This window comes from Colobus angolensis, unplaced genomic scaffold, assembly GCF_000951035.1.
Source record: "Colobus angolensis palliatus isolate OR3802 unplaced genomic scaffold, Cang.pa_1.0 Scaffold60, whole genome shotgun sequence".
Classification (NCBI taxonomy): domain Eukaryota; kingdom Metazoa; phylum Chordata; class Mammalia; order Primates; family Cercopithecidae; genus Colobus; species Colobus angolensis.
The window spans coordinates 2,779,376-2,798,874 of record NW_012119599.1 but is presented as its reverse complement, the minus strand read 5'-3'; the positions used below and the strand labels follow the sequence as shown (position 1 = coordinate 2,798,874).

General features: G+C 53.9%; 2 protein-coding genes across 2 annotated transcripts in view; both read left to right on the top strand.

Annotated features, from left to right (window-relative positions):
* The first annotated feature begins 1,390 nt into the window (after positions 1 to 1,390).
* The window catches only part of LOC105526985 (nectin-2), a 23,378-nt gene continuing 5,269 nt past the window's right edge, over positions 1,391 to 19,499 (top strand). The window contains exons 1-5 of the mRNA XM_011963164.1: positions 1,391 to 1,901; positions 7,313 to 7,609; positions 9,198 to 9,315; positions 9,721 to 9,869; positions 17,564 to 17,717. Coding sequence (XP_011818554.1) covers positions 1,391 to 1,901; positions 7,313 to 7,609; positions 9,198 to 9,315; positions 9,721 to 9,869; positions 17,564 to 17,717 — 1,229 coding nt within the window. The remainder of the gene's footprint in view (positions 1,902 to 7,312; positions 7,610 to 9,197; positions 9,316 to 9,720; positions 9,870 to 17,563; positions 17,718 to 19,499) is intronic.
* On the top strand, positions 12,885 to 14,300 carry LOC105526906. Its single transcript, XM_011963031.1, has one exon. The coding sequence runs from the start codon at positions 13,463 to 13,465 to the stop codon at positions 13,979 to 13,981; it is 519 nt and encodes a 172-aa protein (XP_011818421.1). The 5' UTR covers positions 12,885 to 13,462; the 3' UTR covers positions 13,982 to 14,300.

Here is a 19,499-nt window from a genome sequence, read left to right as displayed (position 1 = left end):
TGGGTGCAGTGGCTCACGCCTATAATCCCAGCACTTTGGGAGGCTGAGGTGGGAAGATCACTAGAGTCCAGGAGTTCAAGACCAGCCTGGGCAACATAGCGAGACATTGTCTCTACCAAAAAAAAAACAATTACAAATTAGCCAGGTGTGGTGGTGCACGCCTGTAGTCCCAGCCTGAACCTGGGAGGTCGAGGCTGCAGTGAGCTGAGTTGCCCACTGCATTCCAGCCTGGGTGAAAGTGAGACCCTGTCTGAGGAAAACAAAATTTAGTTTAAAGAAAATAAAACTTTTATTTATTTATTTTGTTTTTTAATTTTAAAGGCAGGGTCTCACTCTATTGCCCAGGCTGGTCTTGAACTCTTAGGCTCAAGCATTCCTCCCACCTTGGCCTCCAAAAGTGCTGAGATTAAAGTCTTGAGCCACCACCCTCGCCATCATGTCAACTTTTTTTTTTTTTTTTGAGACGGAATCTCGCTCTGTCACCCAGGCTGGAGTGCAGTGGTGCGATCTCGGCTCACTGCAAGCTCCGCCTCCTGGGTTCACGCCATTCTCCTGCCTCAGCCTCCCGAGTAGCTGGGACTGCAGGTGCCCGCCACCACGCCCGGCTAATTTTTTGTATTTTTTTTAGTAGAGATGAGGTTTCACTGTGTTAGCCAGGATGGCCTCGATCTCCCGACCTCGTGATCCGCCCGCCTCGGCCTCCCAAAGTGCTGGGATTATAGGCGTGAGCCACCGTGCCTGGCCCATGTCAACTTTTAAACATACAAGTGTAGGTAAGAAGAATGGCTTCGTGGCTGGGCATGGTGGCTCACGCCTGTAATCCCAGCACTTTGGGAGGCTGAGGCAAGCAGATCACAAGGTCAGGAGATTGAGACCATCCTGGCTAACACGGCGAGACCTCGTCTCTACTAAAAATACAAAAAAGAAAAAAACTAGCCAGGCATGGTGGCAGGTGCCTGTAGTCCCAGCTACTTGGGAGGCTGAGACAGGAGAATGGGGTGAACTCGGGAGGCAGAGTTTGCAGTGAGCTGAGATCACACCACTGCACTCCAGCCTGGGCAACAGAGCAAGACTCTGTCTTAAAAAGAAAAAAAGAATGGCCTGGAGCCTCCCTCACCCTCCCCACCTAGACCCCCTTGACAATGGATGACGTATTTTGTTTTTTGCTGAACCATTTAGGAATAACTTGAAATCATGACATTGCAACTTCATATCTTCTGGGAAAAATAGTGTGCATAGCCACAGTTTAATTGTCACACCTAGGAATATGAACAGCAATTCCAAAATCATATGTAGTATGACTTCATAGTACGTGTTATAGTAATATAATAGAATAGTCATTTTAGTCTTCCCTAAAATGTCTTTTCCAGGTGACTTTTTCAGAATCAGGATGCTGCAAAGCTGCCTACATTACTGCATTTCCCGTGGGGCCCCCTTTGTGGTGGCCCTGCCTGGAGGTGTCTGGGTCCCTCCCCCACCCAACTTCTTCACTCTCTGTCCTCTCTGCCCAGGAGCCCAGGATGTGCGAGTTCAAGTACTACCCGAGGTGCGAGGCCAGCTCGGGGGCACCGTGGAGCTGCCGTGCCACCTGCTGCCACCTGTTCCTGGACTGTACATCTCCCTGGTGACCTGGCAGCGCCCAGATGCACCTACAAACCACCAGAATGTGGCCGCCTTCCACCCTAAGATGGGTCCCAGCTTCCCCAGCCCAAAGCCCGGCAGCGAGCGGCTGTCCTTCGTCTCTGCCAAGCAGAGCACTGGGCAAGACACAGAGGCGGAGCTCCAGGATGCCACGCTGGCCCTCCGTGGGCTCACAGTGGAGGATGAAGGCAACTACACCTGCGAGTTTGCCACCTTCCCCAAGGGGTCCGTCCGAGGGATGACCTGGCTCAGAGTCATAGGTGAGCAGGGTAACGGCAGGAGGCAAGGAGGTGGGTGGGAGGCAAGGAAGTGGGGGGGCCGCGGTGTGGAAGCATCCCCTTGCGGGTCAGTTTCTCTCTTGGCTTCAGCTGTGAGGTTCACATTCTCTGTGAGTTTCCATCCATCAGCAAATGTTCATTAAGCACCTACCATGTGCCAGATGCTTTTCTGTGTGCTGAGGATGCAGCAGGCAACCAGGCATTCTTGGAAAAAAACGAAAAAATAAGTATTGGCTGGACGCGGTGGCCCACCCCTGTAATCCCAGCACTTTGGAAGGCTGAGATGGGCAGATCGCCTGAGGTCAGGAGTTCAAGACCAGCCTGGCCAACATGGTGAAACCCTGTCTCTACGAAAAATACAAAAATTAGTGGGGTGTGGTGGCCCACGCCTATAATCCCAGCTACTCAGGAGGCTGAGTCAGGAGAATCGCTTGAACCCAGGAGGCAGAAGTCGCAGTGAGCCGAGAGTGTGCCACTGCACTCCAGTCTGGGTGACAGGGCAAGACTCAATCTAAAAAAAAAAAAAAAAAGTATTGAGGTTGGGCGTGGTGGCTCACGCCTATAATCCAAGCACTTTGGGAGGCCGAGGCAGGTAGATTGAGCCCATGATGGTGCACAGATGTGGCCCCAGCTACTTGGGAAGCTGAGGTGGGAGGATCGCTTGAGACCAAGAATTTGAGGCTGCGGTGAGCTGTGATCATGCCACTACACTCCAGCCTGGGTGACAGAGTGCGACCCTATCTCTAATAAATAAATAAAAGAGTAAGGCAGTTAAAGGGGCTGTGGAAGTTGGAGGGGGCCAAGTTGGAATTCTAGCTAAGGAGGTCTGGGGATATTTAGGCAGAAACTAGGAGAGGAGGAGCCCTATGGGTATCTAAAGGAAGAGCGTTCCAGGCAGAGGGAATGGCAAGTACAAAGGCCCTGAGACAGGAATACCTGGAGTATTTGAGGGCCAGGAAGGAAGTCAGTGTGGCTGGAGGCATATGAATGGGGAAAAGTAGGAAGCAACAAAGTCAAGGAGAGGATGGGGATAGGTTGGCAAAAGCCTTGTGAACTGTGAGAAAGCTTTGGCTTTTGCCCAGGGAGGACAAGAGCTGTAGTAAGCTGTAGATAAGCTCTGTTCTTAGCAGCAGAGAGGTTTGATCTGGCTTGGGTTCTCAGCAGCTCCTCTTGGCTGTGTTGGGGAGGGGAAAGGATGGGAGCTGCAAAACCACAAGATAAGGCAACTGCAAAAGTCCAGGCCGGGCCAGATGCTGTGGCTCACACCCATAACCCCAGCACTCAGGGAGGCTGAGGTGGGAGGATCCCTTGAGCCTAGTAATTTGAGACCATCCTAGGCAACATAGTAAGACTCTTGTCTCAATGACAAAGAAATTTTTTTTTTTTTGAGACGGAGGTTCGCTCTTGTTGCCCAGGCTGGAGTGGAGTGGCGCGATCTCGGCTCACGGCAACCTTCGCCTCCCAGGTTCAAGCAATTCTCCTGCCTCAGCCTCCTGAGTAGCTGGGATTACAGGCTCCTACCACCACGCCTGGCTAATTTTTTTTGTATTTTTAGTAGAGATGGTGTTTCGCCTTGTTGGCCAGGCTGGTCTTGAACTCCTGACCTCAGGTGATCCGTCCACCTGGGCCTCTCAAAGTGCTGGGATTACAGGCGTGAGCCACTGCTCCCACCCAGGAAAAAAAAAATTGTTTTAATTAACCAGGCTCAGTGACTCACGCCTGTAATTTCAGCTACTTGAGAGGCTGAGGTGGGAGGATCACCTGAGCCCAGGAGGTTGAGGCCGCAGGGAACTGATTGTGCTATTGCACTTAATCCTGGACAACAGAACAAGACCCTGTGTTAAAACAAGTCCAGTCCAGGCGGGAAGTAATGGTTTAGAAGTAGGGGACACCTTGGCCTCATTGAGATAGGATGTGCAGGGAAGGCGTCTTAATCAAGTCTGGAGTCTGAGAAGGAGCCCACCTTCGGGCACAGCAGAGGGGCACAGGCACAAAAAGCTGGGAAGTAGGCGTGAGCTGGGAGCTGGGCATGTTCCAGGAATGGAAAGGGGGCTGGTGAGGTTAGGCAAGGGCTTGAGTGACCTTCAGCGGGGCCACATTACACGGGCTTCACAGGTGGAGGCGAGGAGGCTGGACTACGCTACGCCCTCAGTATGGTTAAGAGCCATGGGAGGTGTCAAGCCACAGGAGAGGTCTGGTCAGACGTTTGAGGCTGGAAAAAATGACTGGTATCTGTGTGAGGAGCGATTGGAGGAGTGGACGGAGGTAGAAGGGAGCTGGGAAGAGAGGCAAGAGGAGGCATTGCTGAGAAGACGGATGAGGCAGTGGGGGCAGAGGGAATCGGGCGGCATAGAGAGGTGTTTTTAGGAGATAGTAGGTGCTGGGCTCGCCCGTGGATTGAGGGGGAAGCAGGATCAGAGAGGAGTCCCAGGCCCAGCGCGGTGGCTCACGCCTGTAATCCCAGCACTTTCGGAGGCCAACGCGGGCAGATCGCTTTGAGGTCAGGAGTTTGAGACCACTCTGGGCAACATGGTGAGGCCCCATCTCTACAAAAAAAATAATTAGCCAGGCATGGTGGCCCGCACCTGTAGTCCCAGCTACTTGAGAGGCTGAGGTGGGAGGATCACTTGAGCCTGGGAAGCAGAGATTGCAAGTGAGCCAAGATTGCACCACTGCACTCCAGCGCAAGACCCCATCTCAAAAAAAATAGGACTCCCAGTAGGAGGGTGACTGACACTTGGCAAAAATAGATAAGGCAGGGAAGATTTTTTTTTGAAGGATGCTTTTCTTCTTTTTCTTTTCTTTTTTTTTTTTTTTTTTTTGAGACAAAGTCTCACTACATTGCCCAGGCTAGACTCGAACTCCTGGGCTCAAGGGATCCTCCTACCTCCGCCTCCTGCGTAGTTGGGACTACAGGCATGAGTCACCACATCCAGCTACAAATGCTGTTTCTTTAAATCTTGGAAGTCCCCTGGGAGCCCACCTTCCCTAGGCAACTTCCCAGAAGCCACATCATTCTGGATGTCCTTTTTCTCCCCCTTCTCAGCCCAGAGCGTCTGAAAGGTTACCCTGTGCTGCCCTTGAGTGAACACTTCCCTGTCCAGTGACACATGAAACCACAGTTGTTTTCCATAACACAAAGGACAGCTCTCTCCTCCCCACCCTCCCAAATGCCTCTCTTCTTATGCAATCATTTGTTCTCTTCCAGAGATAACTTTAGGGCTGGGCACGGTGGCTCACACCTGTAATCCCAGCACTTTGGGAGGCTGAGAGGCAACAAGAGCAAAACTCCAAATCAAAATAAATAAATAAATAAAGAGACTGAGAAGATATGATGAAGTGTAGGGTTTAATCAAGGGCAAGGCTTGAGGATGACCACCTGGGAGCATAGATTGACTTGTCCTGAATATACACTTCAAGCAGGGGCCAAGGCAAGGAGCTTTTGCAAGTGAGCTTTTGTTTGTTTGTTTGTTTCTTGGAGAGAGGGTCTCCAAAAATAAAAGTAAAAATTAGCCAGAGACAGTGGTGCACACCTGTAATCCCAGCTACTCGGGAGGCTAAAGCGGGCGAATCACTGAAACCAGGAAGAGGAGGTTGCAGTAAGCTGAGACTGAACCACTGCACTCCAGCCTGGGTGACAGAGCAAGACTCCATCTCAAATTAAAAAAAAAGAGAGAGAGAGAGCGATAACTTCAAAAGCTTCTATATACACACTGGGGCAGAAGTAAGGAACAAAGCAGCCAAAGCCTCTGTCTTCATAATGTGTGAGCCACTGAGAGATGGATGGTTGGCCAGAGTCGGCGGTCATCAAAGTGCCCTCGAGGAAGAGGGGCTTGGAGTGGGGTCTGGAGAAGGAAGCCAAAGCGATCCAGGCACAAAATCACCAACCAAAACCCCAAAGTGGGTGGGAGCAGAGACTGAGGAGGGCGTGGGTGGGGAGCACATGGAATGGCCAGGGGAGGTGGCCATGGGGAAATGCTGGGTTTGGGCCCTGAGTCACTATTCTAACAGCTTGGAGGGCGGCCAGGAGGACATGGGGAGGCTTGTTGGATGCTCCACGATGGTCAGGGGGGAAGGCAGTGGGAAGGGAGAGCTGGGAAGAAGGGGAGAGTCAGACTGTGTTGAGAAGTTCAGAGGTGGATACCCAGGTCCAGAAAGCAGCGGAAGATGTGAGTCTGGGTGGGGGACACACAGCATAAGCATGAGCTGCTATTCTTCCTGGAGGTTTGTTTTTGTGATTTTTTTTTCCCCCATGTTTTTCAAGAGGATAAGGTGGAAAGGGTATTAAAAAAAAGGACCGACTTTGAAAATTTTCTGCCTTTATCACACTTCCGGTCATACAATCATCTAATGATGACTACAGGAAAAGGAACAGGGGGCCTTTTCAGCTGGACCTTTGAACCACATTACTCGTACTCAGCCTTGGCTTTTTTTTTTTTTCTGAGACAGAGTCTCGCTCTGTCACCCAGGCTGGAGTGCAGTGGCATGATCTCGGGCCACTGCAACCTCCGCCTCCTAGGTTCAAGCAATTCTCATGCCTCAGCCTCCTGAGTAGCTGGGATTACAGATGCATGCCACCACGCCTGGCTAATTTTTGCATTTTTAGTAGAGACGAGGTTTCACCATGTTGGCCAGGCTGATGTTAAACTCCTGGCCTCAAGTGATCCACCCTCCTCAGCCTCCTAAAGTGCTGGGATTGCAGGTGTGAACCACCATGCCTGACCAGCTTTTTTTTAAATCTCAGCCTCCTCCAGGCTTTTGGACCCTGTCTCTGCATCTCTGGCAAGGTGAAGAGACAGTATCCAGGCCAGGCACCTGTAATCTCAGAGCTTTCGGGGGCCGAGGGGGGAAGATGGCTTGTGCTCAGGAGCTTGAGATCCGCCTGGGCAACATAGCAAGAACTCATCTCTACAAAAAAAAAAATTAAAATTAGCTGGGCATGGTGGTGCATGCCTGTGGTCCTGGCTACTCTGGAGGCCAAGGAGGGAGGATCACTTGAGCCTAGGGGGTGGAGGATCACTTGAGCCTAGGGGGTGGAGGCTGCAGCAAGCTATGATCACGCCACTGCACGCAAGCCCCGGTGACAGAGCGGGCCCCTGTCTCTAAAAAATAAAATGGGCAACGCTTGGATAGGGCAGTGCGGGCCAGACAGTACCCTAAGCCATTTACCTATCAGTGTAGTATTTAATTCACACAACAATCCTCGGGGTTTTACAAAAGAAGAGACAGCTATGCAGTTGCAAAACCACTTACCCCAAGCCAGGCCACTGATAAGCAGCAGAGCTCGGATTGGAACCCCAGCGGTTAGGGCCTAGCCCCCCTGCTCCTCTGCTGAGTGTTGGTTGAATGACTGCAGGTGAGGAGTGATGCACCCCCTCTCATCCTCTCCCCAGCCAAGCCCCAGAACCACGCTGAGGCCCAGGAGGTCACATTCAGCCAGGACCCTGTGCCAGTGGCCCGCTGCATCGCCAAAGAGGGCCGCCCACCTGCCCGGATCTCCTGGCTCTCGTCCCTCGACTGGGAAGCCAAAGAGACCCAGGTGTCAGGGACCCTGGCCGGCACTGTCACCGTCACCAGCCGCTTCACCTTGGTGCCCTCGGGCCGAGCAGATGGTGTCACGGTCACCTGCAAAGTGGAGCATGAGAGCTTCGAGGAGCCAGCCCTGATACCTGTGACCCTGTCTGTACGCTGTGAGTGCATCGGGGGTGACCCCTCCCCCATCAAAACTGCCTGCACTGGCTTCTCTAAAGCACTGTCTACATTGTCTCTGAATGTTGTCTGCGTGGGTTCCCTGAAGCCAAATTCTGCACAACCTACACTGGCTCCCATGGGCAAATCTACATACTTCCCCCTCATTGTCAACACTGGCTTTACTGGGTTCATGCCATGCCATGCCTAGTCTGTGGTAAACTGGGATGGGCTTGCAAGAGCCAGTTTGACACATTTCTTTCCAATTCCACATCCAATGAAGCCTTCTCAGTAGCTAGAAATCTACCTTGGGGAATATTTACACCAAGGAAATTGGCAAACCCTAAAAATGGGGGCTTCCTTTATTCCCCAGAGAGTTGGTTTACCAGCAAAGAGCTGCCCCAACAGTGTCTTTTCTGGCTCCCATGGACCCCGGCTGACACTGCCCCTGGACCATCCGGGTCAGTCATGCTGGGCCGTGTCTACATGTCTACACTGCCCAACCTAACATCATCTCCACACCTTCCCATACTTCTGCCTTGACTTCCCTAGGCGCCGTCTATACTGTGTCTCCCAGAGTCTCTCCACCGACCCCTGATCCCTGATATTATTTACATTGCCCCCACCCCCCGGGCCCTGTTGATCCTGACCCCTCCCACTGAGATTTTTGCTAGCTCTTCCAGAAACTGCCTATACTCACACCTCGTAATATTACCCAGAGAGGCCACCCTGGCACTCTTCACACAGAATCCCTCAAATACTGGCTTAACCACCTCTTCCACCACTGTCCAAAATGACCACATACTCCAATTCAACGTTGTCTACACTAGCTCCCCAGGCAATGCCTCCACTTACACAGATTCCCTAAGCCAAGTCTATACTGGATCCCCCAGACAACATGCATCACATGCGCCCCTAAGTGCACCAGCTCCCCTGAGCCTCGTCTGTGCCAGTTTCTTCCCGGAACCTACACTGGTTGCCCAAACCCTGTTTTGACATCCTCCTTCCATGTCAGAAACACGCACACAGGCTGGATGCGGTGGCTCACACCTGTAATCCCAGCACTTTGGGAGGCCAAGGCAGACGGATCACTTGAGGTCAGGAGTTCGGGACCAGCCTGGGCAACATAGTGAGACCCTGTCTCTGCTAAAAATACCAAAATTAGCTGGAAGTGTTGGTACATGCCTGTAATCCCAACCACTTGGGAGGCTGAGGCGGGAGGATGGCTTGAACCCAGGACGCGGAAGTTGCAGCAAGCCAAGATCACCCCACTGCTCTCCATCCTGGGCAACAGAGCAACATCCTGTCTCAAACACACACACACACACACACACATTATTTGTAGTGGCTCCCTCAGGCACTGCCAGCACTGAACAATAACTCCCACAAAATTATCCACAGTGGGTTCCCTGAACAGTGTCTACACTGACATCAGCATACACAACCTGGACTGATTTGCCCCAGATGGTTTTGACTGCTGTACCTCCTGCCAACCCGCGCCATTTCTTTAGCATTCCTGTCCATCTGCTAACCTGTCCTCCCACTCTGGGATTCTCCTCCTTGCTGATCCAGTCCCCACATTTCCCGCAGACCCTCCTGAAGTGTCCATCTCCGGCTACGATGACAACTGGTACCTCGGCCGTACTGATGCCACCCTGAGCTGTAACGTCCGCAGCAACCCAGAGCCCACGGGCTATGACTGGAGCACGTGAGTTACGTGGCCTCGGAACCCTGGGTCTGAGGGAGGCGGGGCTGGGGCCTGGACTCCTGGGTCTGAGGGAGGAGAGGCTGGGAGCTTGGACTCCTGGGTCTGAGGGAGGAGAGGCTGGGGCCTGGACTCCTGGGTCCGAGGGAGCAGGGGCTGGGAGCTTGGACTCCAGTGTGTGAGAGAGGAAGGGCTGGGGTCCTGGACTCCTGGGTCTGAGGGAGGAGGGGCTGGGCCTAAACTCCTAAGTCCTCCAGGATGAAGGGAGCTTGCATTTCGGCAATTTGGGGTCTCCAGGAGTACTTAGGTCCCTGCAGCTTGGCTTCTGGTGGGTGTATCTTCAGGGATGAGACCTGTGCTCCCCTCTCGACCTTGGTATCCCTCTCACCTGACCCCACACCCCTCCAGGACCTCAGGCATCTTCCCGACCTCCGCAGTAGCCCAGGGCTCCCAGCTGGTCATCCACGCGGTGGACAGTCTGTTCAATACCACCTTCGTCTGCACAGTCACCAATGCCGTGGGCATGGGCCGCGCTGAGCAGGTCATCTTTGTCCGAGGTGAGTGGGTCTTGGGGGCCGTGTGTGGAGACCTGGGTCTGCTCCCCCAGAGTTCCGCCCTTCAGGATTTGGGGACTGCACTGGGGGAGGCTGCGCCGCCGGCCTGGGAGGGATGCAGACCCGCCTGGCTGAGGGGAGATGAGGGTTGGCCTTCCCCTCATGGCCTCAGACTGGGGTCTGAATTTGGGGTGTCAGGGTAAGTGAAGGCAGCAAAGTTGGGGGTTGAGGACTTTGCTCGGGGTTCCTAGAAAGTAGAGGCCTGGCTAGGGTCCTCACGAAGAGACCCAAGGAAGCTGCCCTGGGCTCCAGCTCCTGAGAAAGACGCACACCTAGAATCAGGCACGCAAACCTCAAAGAGACAGAAACCAAGAGCTCCCACCCTAGAAACACGATCCGGCCCCAAGGCACGGAGCCAAAGAGGAAAAGCGCGAAGCCAGACCATCACCCAGTGATGGAAACTGGGTCAAACTCACAGCTGAAGAGCCACACACCTGGAGGGAGGCCGGGACTGTTAACAGAGCCATGCTCCCTGGGACAGAGAGACCCACAGGCCCCGGAGCTGGGGCCAGAGACCCCTCCTGTCAAAGCCACAGCTGGCAGGACCCACAGCCACAGACACTCCCTGTGCTGGGAAATTCTGTTGCAGAGATGCATCAGAATCCAGACACTCACCTGGATAGTAACCCTGCACATTCAAACCCATTGTCACCAAGACACACACCCAGGAGGACAGTGGCACTGGCCAAGACAGACTGAACGAAGCCAGATGACAACTGTGACAACTGGAAAGGGCCTTTTTCTTTTTTTTTTTTTTTTGCGATGGAGTCTTGCTCTGTCGCCCAGGCTAAAGTGCAGTGGCGTAATCTCAGCTCACTCCAACCTCCGCCTCCCGGGTTCAAGCAATTATCCTGCTTCAGCCTCCTGAGTAGCTGGGACTACATGCGCTCACCATCAAGCCCAGCTAAGTTTTGTATTTTTGGTAGAGACAGGGTTTCATCATATTGGTCAGGCTGGTCTCGAACTGCTGACCTCCGCTGATCTACCCGCCTTGGCCTCCGGAAGTGCTGGGATTACAGGCATGAGCCACTGCGCCTGGCCAGAAAGAGACCCACTTACAAACACCCAAGGGCAACGGTCCATGCAGCACACCTGTGCAAACACGCAATGTGCAGGCCCCCCAGAAACATGTCCGAAGGTGTAGGGACAAACTCCCAAACATGCAGACAGAGTAGCCACGGAAGGACGGAAGCAGACTCCTTTACTAGGTCATAATCTTAGAATGCACACACAACCTTGCAGGGACACCCAAGAGAAAACAGACCCCTCCTCAGGAATCCAGATACAGCCAGGAGACGGGACACCCCTATGGGAAACACTGTCACAGACAGCAAACCCAGAGAGACCGCTGTCCCGCTCTGGGCTCGCCTGACGCGCGAGGATGCGCACGAGTCCCCGGAGGGAGACATCACACAGACACGCTGGGGGCAAAACTAATCCGGGACAGCAACGGCTGCCCACGGAGGAATGTCATCCCTCACTCAGACGGAAAATCAAAAGACATCCTGGGAGAAGCTTGTGCCTGGGAACTCTCCCGAAACTCCCCGAAACTCCTCCAAAACTCTCCAGAAAGTCCGTTAGGGAGTTTCTCATTCAACAAATATGTGTTTCCTGTTTGCTAGGCACTCTCGCTGAGGTTAGGAATACAATGGTGAATGAGCCACAGTCCCTGCCCTCAGCAGCACACCCGGGGGAGGGTCAGCTCCACCCACCCAGACAGACACCCAACTGGAAATACACCCCTAACCTCTACCCCACATACACCTGAGAAGCTGATCCCCTGCCCACACACCCAGCAGGTGGCTCCGAGGTCGGAGCCTGCAGAACACAGACGCAGTAGAGAAAGACTCAGCGCTGTGGAAAGACACCCCCATCTCCCCACGACGGTGGCCACGGAGCCACCCCCAGCCAACACCACCATTACAAAGACACGTGCCTACAGATAATGCCTGCAGAAACGTGCGTGCTCCAAGCACACTAGAAATCCCGTCGCAAGCAGTGAGTGCCCCGACAGCCACAGCCAGAGGAGACACACTCAAAGCTCCTGGGGTCACTCTTAGAGGGTCTCTGAGCCACAAACCCACATCCAGCCACACACAGTCGTCACAGAAACACAGTATGGAGTCCACAGCAGCACGAACATAGGTACACATGCCGCACCGCAGGACAGATCTGTCTTTAGGGAGACTCGGAGAACTTTTTATTTTTAATAGAGACAGGGTCTCATTATGTTGACCAGACTGGCCTTGAACTCCTGGCCTCAAAGCATTCCTTCTGCCTCGGCCTCCCAAAGTGCTGGGATTCTAGACATGAGCCACCACGTGAGCCTGATTCAGAACTTTCAACCCTAGACATGAACAGACTCAGCTTCGAGTTCCAAAACACCAACGCCACCTCCAGAAACAGAGACAAGCCTCCCGAGATAGGCTCAACCTGGTCCCGTTAGTGACCAGCACTTCCATTACAGAGAAAAGTCTGTTTCACTCCTCAACCCGGCGTATAGCTAGAGATGTATATACCACCCTACCCCCCGCCAAAAAAGATTTTATCCTCCTTTTTTTTTTAATGCTATTTGTGAGTCACTAAGCTGATTTGACAGCCCACTGGGTCATGACCCCCTGTTTGAAAACAACAGAAACAGATGTCCTTCCTGGGTCTCAGCCCCTCCCGTGAGTAGAGGTGTAGAGGTGGAGTCAGGTGTGGGTGAAGCCCCCACCCCCGTCTGTCCCAGTTAGGCCTTGCATGCAGGGATGGGGGAAGTGGAGGTGGGTAGGTTCTGGTTACATTGATTTCTGACCCTGGCTTGAGGCCCAGGAGCCCCATCCCCCTGCTCACACTTCCCTCCTCAGCACTTCATGGCTTCCTCTCTCTCTCCGCCTCCCCCCTCCCTCCCATCCTCCCCAGCTCAACCCCTGCAGGGAGCACTAAGGAAGTCCTACTGTCCTGGTCTGTGAGAACCCCATTTTACATGCTGGGGATGAGTGGCCCAGAGAGGAGGCAGCCACGGCACTTGGAATAAATGCTCCCAGCCACTCGAGAGGGCAGAATTACCAGGAATCTGTGGCCCTCTGCAGAGAGCTTTGGGATCAGACAGCCTCCCACTGAAATCCAACTGTCCTCCCCCAGGGGGTGTGCCCCCAAGCTCGTCGCTGTGTGAGGATCCCACAGCACATTCAGGGAGGGCTGCGAAGTCAGTGGCACCAGGGTCCCGGCCAGTGACCGGGCGGCCAGATCTACTGCATCCGAATAGCCAGCTTCCCACTCAGCTACAGCGAGTGCCAGACATGGGAGTTTGGTGTTGCCAGATCTGATTTTTCCTCCCTAAGAGAAACCTGGATTTTTAAGTGAAATCGCCTGATTTTTGAAAGGTTGGCTAGCAATATATTTTGCAAAACGCGAACACCTGGGGACCACTGGTTGGCGTCCCCTCCTTGTACAAAGTGGTGCTCAGGCTGTGGTGAAGGGCAGAGGGGCTTCCCCTTCCCCCCCTACTCCTCTTCCTCCACCATTCTTCTGCTTAGAGTCACCCCCTAATTATGGTCACTCCCGCTCCCTCCCTGCCTATCCTGCATCTCCCCCACCCCCTCACTCCCCAGAGCTATCCTCATGACCTTGTGTCTCCCTTTCTCTCTCTCTCTCACCCCTCCTTCTCTCTCTCCTCAGAAACCCCCAGGGCCTCGCCCCGAGACATGGGCCCGCTGGTGTGGGGGGCCGTGGGGGGGACACTGCTGGTACTGCTACTTCTGGCTGGGGGGTCCTTCGCCTTCATCCTGCTGAGGGTGAGGAGGAGGAGGAAGAGCCCTGGAGGAGCAGGAGGAGGAGCCAGCGGCGACGGGGGATTCTACGATCCGAAAACTCAGGTGTTGGGAAATGGGGACCCTGTCTTCTGGACACCAGTAGTCCCTGGTCCCATGGAACCAGATGGCAAGGAGGAGGAGGAGGAGGAAGAGAAGGCAGAGAAAGGCCTCATGTTGCCTCCACCCCCAGCACTCGAGGATGACATGGAGTCCCAGCTGGACGGCTCCCTCATCTCACGGCGGGCAGTTTATGTGTGATCTGGACACAGACAGACACAGAGCCGGGCCCAGCCCTCCCGCCCCCAACTGGGCCACGCCAGCCTAGGGTTCCAGACTGGTTGGACTTGTTCGTCTGGACAACACTGGAGTGGAACACTGCCTCCCACTTTCCTGGGACTTGGAGGGAGGTGGAACGGCACACTGGACTTCTCCCATCTCTAGGGCTGCATGGGGAGCCCAGAGAGCTGAGTAGTGGGGATCCAGAGAGGACCCCCGCCCCCAGAGACTTGGTTTTGGCTCCAGCCTACCCCTGGCCCCGTGACACTCAGGAGTTAATAAATGCCTTGGAGGAAAACATTGGGGGTGTCTTGTAATACATCAGACCCCCTCTTTGGGTGGTGGGGAAAGAGGGGGTGGGACAGGGACTCCCAGGTCCCAAGGCTGGGAAGAGCCAATCCACGTCCCCGGGGAATGAGAGCCTGGAAGGGGTTAGACTGGGGAAGGCTGTGGGGCTCGGACCACTTGGATCCTTGAAAGACGCATTGGACGGCCGAGAACCGCGAGGCTCGTGGAACTAGGATTCAGGTCACTGGACTGGGCTCAGAGGCCTGGACATGCGGACTTCTGAGTCCCAGGACAGAGGCCGCCTTTCCGGATGGTGTGGCCAGACCGCTCGGAGGCCGGAGTTCTCTGGACTCCTGGCCCCTCGGGTGCAGGTGGGGGTGGGGACAGCAGGGGCTCAGTCAGGTTCCTGTGTCCTGAGAGAATGGGAGGCCAGAGGGCTGTGATCCAATGGAGCCTCAGACCTCAACTCCCCCAGGTTGCTGGGGGTCTCGGGAGGGGAGGGCTGCTCCCCACTCCCATTCTTAGGGACCCTAAGGGCATGGGGCAGGCAGGGGGTGCTGGGGAAGTCCCACCTCTGGCCACCCCCACTGTGGCTTCCCCCACCTGCTTCTCCATCCTTGCCCCCAGGGATCACCCCAAGGGACTTTTCAGTGACTCCCTGGGAGTGGCGGCAGCTCCCTCCAGCTCAACTGGAAAAGCAAAGACAGACGGGGTCCTTGAACTCCCAGGCTCAGTAAGGGGCAGGTTTTTACCCGTGTCACCTCTGCTCTCCCAAGCCTCCGTGCCTCCTCTGTAACACGGAGCGGGTGTTCACATCGGCCCCACGAGGCTGTCACGGGAGCCGGTAAGGACGTGCCCGTGATGCCCTCATGCAGCCTCGTCGACCTCCACAGACCCCACCAAGCCCTGTGCCAGGTGGTGCTGGGGCCGCAGCTATGACCTGCACAGACCCAGTCCTGTCCTCCGGTGCGCATTGCCATGATGACCACAAGAATAGCAGCAGTATGTTTAGGATGAAGGTGTGTGTGTGGACCGAGGGGCAGTCTCTCTCTCACTCCCCGACCCGCTGAAGCCCCCCAGAGGATGTCAGGCTGTGGAACGGGAGCAGTGAAGATCCAATAGTCCAGCGTCCTCTGGAAGCTTCCTCCTCATCTGCAGAGTGAGGCTGATGCGTGCGTGACCCCCATGGGCTCTTCCATACCTGTTATTGTCTGTACTTGCCCGGTTGTTCATTGTCTGTACTCGCCCACCCACCGCACCCGGGCAACAGGAGGGCAGGGGCGGGGAATTGTGTCCGCCTGGCACACAGTGGATCCTTCAGTGCCATGCTTGGTCATCCTTACACACCCACCAAACACCTACTGTGTGCCAGACCTCGGGCGCATGGTCTAGTGTGAAAATTGGCAAGTAAACAGGTAGCTGCTCCAAAAACTCTTCCATTAGGGAAGACTTGAGATATGGAAATAGGAAGTGCTAGGAAGGAAGGAGAGGGCCAGGAGCACATGGGCTTCTCGACCCCTTTTCCTGTCTTGTGTTTTTGTTTTGTTTTGTTTTGTTATTTTGTTTTGTTTTGTTTTTGAGATGGTATCTTGCTCTGTTACCCAGGCTGGAGTGCAGTGGTGCAATCTCGGCTCACCGCACCCTCCATCTCCCAAGTTCAAGCAATTCTCCTGTTTCAGCCTCCTGAGTAACGCGCCCAGCCATTCTTTTTTTTTTTTTTTTAAGAAGTGGGGTGGTCTCCCTATATTACCCAGACTGGGCTCAAACTCCTGGGCTCAAGCGATCAATCCTGCCACTTTAGCCTCCAAAAGTGCTGGGATGACAGGTGTGAGCCACTGTGCCTGGCCCCCAGCTAATTTTTTTTTTGAGACGGAGTTTCGCTCTTGTTGTCCAGGCTGGAGTGCAATGGGGCAATCTTGTCTCATGGCAACCTCCGCTTCCTGGATTCAAGCGATTCTCCTGCCTCAGCCTCCTGAGTAGCTGGGATTTTATGCACCAGCACGCCCGGCTAATATTTTGTATTTTTAGTAGAGACAGGGTTTCTCCATGTTGATCAGGCTGGTCTCAAACTCCCGACCTCAGGTGATCCACCCACCTCAGCCTCCCAAAAGGCTGGGATTACAGGTGTGAGCCACCACGCCCGGCCGGCCCCCGGCTAATTTTTTAAATTTTTTCTAGAGATGAGGTCTTGTGCTCCTCACCCTGGCTGATCTTGAACAATCCGCGCACCTTGGCCTCCCAAAGCACTGGGATTACAGACGTCAGTCACCGCCCCCGGCTCTAACCCCTTTCCTGATAAGTGGAAGGAGATTGTAGTCCCCAGAGGTGATTCTGGATCCCAGAATTCTGCCCCCGCATTCTCTGCCTTCTAGCCGCCCCGGTCCTGTCTCCTCTCATCTCCCCACTCCCCCGCCTCATTCTGCCCCAGCTACATGGTCTACTTGCTGTTCTTTAAAAACAACACAAGCCAGGCTGAGCATGGCATAATCCCAGCACATTGGGAGGCCAAGGCAGGAGGATCACTTGAGCCCAGGAGTTCAACACCAGCCTGGGCAACACGGCAAAACCCCATCTCTACAAAAAATTAACAAACAAAGAAAAGCTGGGCCTGGTGGCACATGCCTGTAGTTCCAGCCACTCTGGAGGGTGAGGTGGGAGGATCACTTGAGCCCAGGAGATCGAGGCTACAGTTGGCAGTGATCATGCCACTGCACTCTAGGCTGGGTGACAAAGCAAGACCATCTCAGAAAAAGCCATAAAGCCCCACAAGCCTCCTGCAGGGCCTCTGGCTGTTTGCGCTGCCTGCGATGCCCCCAGACACTCTCATGACTCATCCCCGGCATCTCTTTCAGGTCCTCGCTCATTTGTCACCTTACAGGAAGGTAGAGGCCCTCCCACTACCTTTGGGGACCCCACCTTGCACCTCCTGTCACTTCCGCACTCTGTATTTTTGTATCCCCCGTGACTTACTCCCGTCTGGCATGTGAACTATTGGACTGATTTGCTTACTGTTGGCCTCCCTGCCCAACCAGAATCAAAGTTCCATGAAGGTAGACAGTTTGTATGTATGTTTTGTTCTCCAGTCATCTCCCACGTGGGGCACACATCCTCGCTTCTTCCTCATGCTCAACCGGTTGAGTTGAATGAAATAATGTCCCCCACCCGTGGGAGAGGACATAGACAGGCAGGCGATGACTTGGGGTGGGGATGGCAGCTTGGAATAAGGAGCTGTGGCTTCCTCCTGGAGACCCCCTCACTCTGTCCCTCTCCTTGCAGAGACCCCCAACACAGCAGGCGCAGGGGCCACGGGCGGCATCATCGGGGGCATCATCGCCGCCATCATTGCGACTGCTGTGGCCGCCACGGGCATCCTTATCTGCCGGCAGCAGCGGAAGGAGCAGACGCTGCAGGGGGCAGAGGAGGACGAAGAGTAAGTGATGGGCCCTGAGACGGGGAAAGGGAGAGGGGTGGAAAAACTGAGGAGTATGGGGTAGGGGTCAGGGTGGCAGAAAATTCTCCATAATGACTGTGTGAAACAGACAGACCTAAAGGAACTGGGATCTAAATGGAGTAGGGAGGTATGGGTTTCTCTCTGCCATAAAGTATGGCATTTATTTTAAAAATGAGCCGGGGGCCAGGCACAGCGGCTTACACCTGTCATCCCGGCACTTTTGGAGGCTGGAGTGGGGGCATCCATCGCGTGAGCCCAGGAATTGGAGCCCAGTCTGGGTAACATAGGAAGACCACCCCCCTCTACCAAAAAAAAAAAAACAAAACAGTCACGCATGGTGGCTCTGACCACTCTGTTCTATGAAGACTCATCAGAGCCCAGGCTCCTACTACATTTTTTGGGCTTTTTTGTTTGTTTGGTTTTTGGTTTTTGGGTTTTTTTTTGAGACGGAGTCTTGCTCTGTCACCGAGGCTGGAGTGCAGTGATGCGATCTTGGCTCACTGAAAGCTCCGCCTCCTGGGTTCAAGCCATTCTCCTGCCTCAGCCTCTGGAGTAGCTGGGATTACAGGTGCCAGCCACCACGCCTAGCTAATTTTTTGGATTTTTAGTAGAGACAGGATTTCACTGTGTTAGCCAGGATGGTCTTGATCTGTTGACCTCAGGATCCGCCCTCCTCAGCCTCCCAAAGTGCTGGGATTACAGGCGTGAGCCACCGTGCCTGGCCAAGTTTTTAATAAAAGAAGAAAGTGCAGTTCCTAAATTGTCATGGAGAATTTACATTAACATAACATAAGCTATTGATTGGCTATCCATTGCTCTTTTTATCACAAATTCCAGAAACCTGAAGATAAAGAGTAACACTGGTCAGGCAGGGTGGGTCAGGCAGGGTGGCTCACACCTGTAATCCCAGAACTTTGCTTTGTTTTTGTTTTTGTCTGAGATGGAGTCTCACTCTGTCGCCCAGGCTGGGGAGTGCTGTGGCTCCATCTCAGCTCACTGCAAGCTCCACCTCCCAGGTTCCAGTGATTCTCCTGCCTCAGCCTCCCGAGTAGCTAGAACTACAGGCTCCCGCCACCACGCCCAGCTAATTTTTGTATTTTTAGTAGAGACAAGGTTTCACCATGTTGGCCAGGCTGGTCTCGAATTCCTAACCTCAGGTGATCCGCCCACCTCAGCCTCCCAAAGTGCTGGGATTACGGTGTGAGCCCCATGTCTGGCCCACAATTATTTTAATAAAAAAGACAAGAGGCAGATCCTAAATTGTTATCGAAAATTTACATTAAAATAACATAAGCTATTGATTGGCTATACATTGCTCTTTTTATCACGAATTCCAGAAACCTGAAGATAACCCAGCAGTTTGTTTTGTTTTTGTTTTTGTTTAAGATGAAGTCTCACTCTGTCGCCCAGGCTGGAGTGCCAAGGCGCGATCTCGGCTCACTGCAACCTCTGCCTCCCAGGTTCAAGGGATTCTCCAGCCTCAGCCTCTCCAGTAGCTGGGATTACAGGTGCGCACCACCACTCCCGGCTAATTTTTGTATTTTTAGTAGAGACGGAGTTTCACCATGTTGACCAGGCTGTTCTCGAACTCCTCACCTCAAGTGATCCGCCCGCCTCGGCCTCCCAAAGTGCTAAGATCACAAGCATGAGCCACGGAGCCTGGCCAATCCCAGCACTTTGGAAGGCCAAGGCTCTTGTTGCTGGTGGTTCAAGACCAGACTAAGCATCAAAGTGAGACACCATCTGTAAAAAAATAAAACA